Source organism: Cinclus cinclus, chromosome 13 (genome assembly GCF_963662255.1).
Source record: "Cinclus cinclus chromosome 13, bCinCin1.1, whole genome shotgun sequence".
In the NCBI taxonomy this organism is placed as follows: domain Eukaryota; kingdom Metazoa; phylum Chordata; class Aves; order Passeriformes; family Cinclidae; genus Cinclus; species Cinclus cinclus.
The window spans coordinates 21,208,336-21,212,895 of record NC_085058.1 but is presented as its reverse complement, the minus strand read 5'-3'; the positions used below and the strand labels follow the sequence as shown (position 1 = coordinate 21,212,895).

Below are 4,560 nucleotides of genomic sequence, written 5' to 3'. Positions count from 1 at the left end.
AGGAAGGTTACTGGCTTTATTCCTTTTCCCTGTTTCCCACACTGAACAGTTCTGGATGTGCACTGATGATGGACAACACCTTCACTTCAGCAGTGAAGACTCTGCTGTCACCCCATCCCTCCCAGCCCTGGAACTGCTTCATCCATGGCAGGACAGAGCCTGAGGAATCCCAGCTCCTCCTCCTCTCCAGGATAAAGGGCTTTCCATGCTCCTGCATTCTTCACTTTAGTTACCCAGGACACAAGGGATGGATGCCACGCTTCAGGATGTCCAGGAGAGAGAACAGCAGCTCTGCCAGGAGGGAGAGCAGAACACATTGTCCCTTTCCAGAATTTTCCCTGTTTTTTGGGCCGAGAAACTCTGCAGGTGTGTGACACCTGGGGCAGAGAGGGACCAGCTCAGCACAGGGCAGAGCAACCCAGAGAGCAGAGCCCTGCCACAGCACCGGAACGCTGCCAGCCCTGGAGCGGGCCTGGAGCAGCCTGGGGCAGTGGCAATGTCCCCGCCGCGCACGGGTGGGACGGGATGGGCCCGGAGGTCCCTCTAACCCATCCCGGTCCGGGATTCTGTGACTCTGAACAGCGCTGCTGTTGAAGACAGCCAGGGCTAAAGCGCGACCGCGGCTCAGCACAAAAGCTGCCAAAGCAGATGTTAAAACCACCGCGTGACTCAGGGCACTGGGGCCTGCAGCCTGACAAAGGGCAAACCCTTCCCGTTCGCTTCGGCTTCTGGGCCACCTGTCCTGAGCCCAGCTAGCCCAACAAGCAGGCACGACCCAGCACGGCGGCTGCAGCCCCGGCTCCCCTCGCCCTGCCCAGCCCAGCCCGCACTCACTCAGCCCAGGCTCCCTGCAGGACGCTGCCCCGGGCCCGGCCCGGCTCCAGCGGCTCCAGGCAGATCCCCCCGGGGAGCAGCAGGGTGCCCAGAGCGTCCCGGGCTCTGCTCAGCCGCACCCGCGCCGCGTCCCGCGGCCACCCCGGCGGCTCCCCCGAGCGGGGCACCAGCAGCACACGCAGCTCCTCCCGGGCCCCGGGCCCGGCCGCCGCCATCCCGCTCCTCGTTCTCAGAGCCGCCCGCCCCGAGCCGCCGCCATCTCGGCTGGGCCGCCCCTCGTTCCGGTCAGCTGGACGGTGCCGGGCCGCGACTACAACTCCCAGCACACATCGCGGCGCAGCAATGCATGCTGGGAGCTGTAGTCCCCGCCCGCCCGCCGCCGCCGCTCCTGTCCGTAAGCAGAATTTTCTTTAAGTAGAATTCTCTGCATCTGATCTCTGTTGTAGTTGGATCCCCACGGCATTTCTGTGTCCGCACCCTGGGGGCGGGGCTGTCCCTGGGGTCTCTCTACGTCCCGGGGGTCTCTCCCTGCTCCCGGGGTCGCTCCCCGCTCCCGGGATTTCCCCCTGCTCCCGGGGTCTCTCCCTTTTCCCACCCCGGACGCGGCTCCGCGCTGGGACAGCGAGGCCACGCCCCCACACCTAGGCGTGGTCTCCCCGCATCTCTCCGCCCATTGGCCCGCCCTGGACCCGCCCCCCACCGCCATTGGCCGCCGCTGTGCCCCGCCCCACGCGGAAGTGCCGCGGCCCGCGGGCCGATGGCGGAGCGCGGCCATGGCGCTGGTGCTGGCGCTGCTCTCGCAGGCGCTGGCCCGGGTGTGGCGGAGCCCCGGCAGTAGCGCCCGCCATGCGCCCCCGAGCCGCGCCATGGAGCACGACAGGGCCAGCGAGGTCTACGGTGACTGCAAGGGCCCTGGGGGGACCCTCGGGGGCGGTCCTGGTTTGCACTTGGGGGGCTGAGGCGGGGAGAGCGCGCCGGGTCCTGGGGGGCTCAGAGCGGTGAGGGGGCCCCGAGGGGCAGGGGCAGGGAGAAGGGGCCGCGTTCGGCTTGTTGGGCTCGTTTGTTTGGGGTTCCAAAGAGCAGCAACATCGGCAGTGCTGGGAACGGGGTGTTCATTAAAATGCGTTTTATGAAACGCGGGGAAGATTCCTCATTGCTGCTCCCTTGTCTCGTGCCTCAGATATTATCCGGACTATCCGGGACCCGGAGAAGCCCAACACTCTGGAAGAACTGGAAGTGGTGACGGAAAAGTGCGTGGAAGTGCAGGAGATAGGGGAGGATGAATATCTGGTCATCATCAGGTTTACACCAACAGTACCTCATTGCTCCTTGGCCACTCTCATCGGTGAGATTCCTTTAATTCAATCTGAAACAGAGCATAAGGTTCATTTGGGGTTGTCTGGATGCCATCGGTTCCAGTTCAGATTCAGTCTTGCCTGGCTGTGTTGGTTTGACCAGGAATTGAATCTTGAGAACCCAGCCACCAATGCAAGCAAACCAATAACCAAACCAAACTGAGAAAAAAAAAAAAAAGGCAGATCCAGAGAAATGGGAACACCCATCTGTTTGTGTCATGTTAGGGAATCTCCTTAAAGGGAACCCCTCAGAACTGCTGGGAAGTGGTACAGAATTCCTTCTTTAGATTCTCCAAGTTACTTCATTAACGTTATTAATTGTCAATTTGTCAGCTCTTAAATTTAAAAAAAAAAAAAACTTACAACTTTCTGCTTGTCCCCTTTCCCTCTGTGGCTTGTGCTGCTCAGAATACAAAAGGACATTGTCATTTACACTGATTGTTAAACATGGATTCTCTGAAAACTCACCTCAGACCTTGAATTTTACAGGAAAATCTCTTCTGTGTTCTGTTTTAACAGGCCTTTGTTTAAGAATAAAACTTCAGAGATGTTTGCCTTTTAGACACAAGGTAAAGTGCCTGGTTTGAAGCCTATTTTAACTTCCATGAATGAATGGCAACCTCCCTAAATTAAACACAGTGACTCACAGACCTTTAGAGACTCGACCAAAATAATTTAAAGAGTACATTACGTTAATTACCTGAGGATTCCTGCAGTTGATTTTTGGGTGGTTGTTCTGGTTTTAGAGCTGCTGGCTCCACACTCCCAGCTGAGCTCGGGGAAGCGAGTTCTTGGCACCAGTCACCTCCTGTGGCAGCAGGGGTGACACTGTGTGGGTGGGGGACACTCCAGGAAGGGATGAGTTCCACTGCTCTGGTGCTCCTAACACTGCTGATCTCTCCTCTAGCTGGAAATCTACATTTCTGAGGGCACACATTCCACGGAGGAGGACAGTGAGTAGAGCCTGTGCATGCTGCATGCTGCTGCTTCAGCCTCTTTGTGCTCTGCCCTCTCCTCCCCTGCCTTCCTGCCTTGTCAGAAATTAATCCCCTGGGAAAGCTCGAAAACCAACTGGCATCAAGGTGTCCCCAAGGCTCTGTGACCCCCTGCTTGTTGCTGCTTTGCTTTCAGAACAAACCCCCCTCAGTTCTGGCAGGTGCTGTGTTTGTAACAAAAGGAGGAGCTGCCTCACCGCTCCATCCTAAAATCCTCACACCTGAACTGGACTTTTCTCAGTCAGTTTTTTCAGTAAAGCTTGCGGGACGTGGATGTTGTGCCCCAGCCAGAGCCTGGCACTGCCCCAAGCAGCCATGGAGTCCCAGCAGTGCCCTGGGCTTGAGCCTTCAGTGTCTGCCAAAAATGGGGTATTTGGGTTAAAGAGCTACAAACTGAACCTGGGCTACTAATACATCCTGAATTTCACTCTTGATTTTGGGACATGCCACTGGAACACCTCACATCCCTTTCCTGAACTAGAAAAGTGACAAGAATCCTCATTTCTGATTGTTGTTGTGTTGTGACCGAGCTCTCCTTTGCCTCGTTCCCCATTCCCTCTTTCCCCTCCTCACAATGTCCTTTTCTCCTGAGCACCCCCACGGCCTCGGGGGGGTCCCTGGGAGCCCCTGACCCCCCTGTCCCGGGGTGTTTTGCAGTCAACAAGCAGATCAATGACAAGGAGAGGGTGGCAGCAGCCATGGAGAACCCGAACCTGCGGGAGATCGTGGAGCAGTGTGTGACTGAGCCCGACTAGGGACCCTGCCCCTGGGACAGCCCTGCTGCAAGCTGAGGAAAATAATAATAATCAAGGCCTTGAGTTTAATACTTGAGTTCTTTTTATCTTCCATATGTTTGGTTTTTTTTAAGAGAAATTGTTTATAAGATAGATTTTAATTATGAGGAATCAGTCTCTGAAGAGTCTGGTGTGTAGTGGTGGAGGTTTGTAATTTTTGGTGTCCAGAGTAATATTTTGTGATTCAAAGCAACACATCTGCATTACCTTCTGAGAGACATTATGATATAAATTCAGTTTTGCAAGTTAAATTTCTAGATTGTTTCAGTCACTGCACTGTAAAAATAAAAGACTGTTGTACTGAAATGCTGCTTTTGGTTCCTGAACTTGTTTTGTTTTTTCTTAAGTATTAAGTTTAGATTTCTATTAGAGAAATTAATTTCATTCTGCTTCTTCAGTGTTGATAAACATTAAAACTGAAATTAATTCAGAAAAAGAATTTGGAGCTGAGGGACTGGACTAGAACAAGGAGATTTTTACTGGGACACAATTCCTGCTAAATGCTTGTGCTCTTTTCCCTGTTAACATTCGACATTTCTGATTCTGGAAGCTTTGCTTTATAACCACCCCGAGGGTGAAGTT

The 4,560-nt window shown here is 54.6% G+C and overlaps 1 protein-coding gene across 1 annotated transcript; it reads left to right on the top strand.

The window, feature by feature from the left end:
* The first annotated feature begins 1,180 nt into the window (after positions 1-1,180).
* Positions 1,181-4,284, top strand: CIAO2A (cytosolic iron-sulfur assembly component 2A). The gene is made up of 6 exons (XM_062501161.1): positions 1,181-1,228; positions 1,281-1,731; positions 2,015-2,179; positions 2,709-2,758; positions 3,097-3,142; positions 3,842-4,284. The coding sequence occupies exons 1-6, from the start codon at positions 1,181-1,183 to the stop codon at positions 3,937-3,939; spliced, it is 858 nt and encodes a 285-aa protein (XP_062357145.1). The 3' UTR covers positions 3,940-4,284.
* Positions 4,285-4,560: the final 276 nt, after the last annotated feature.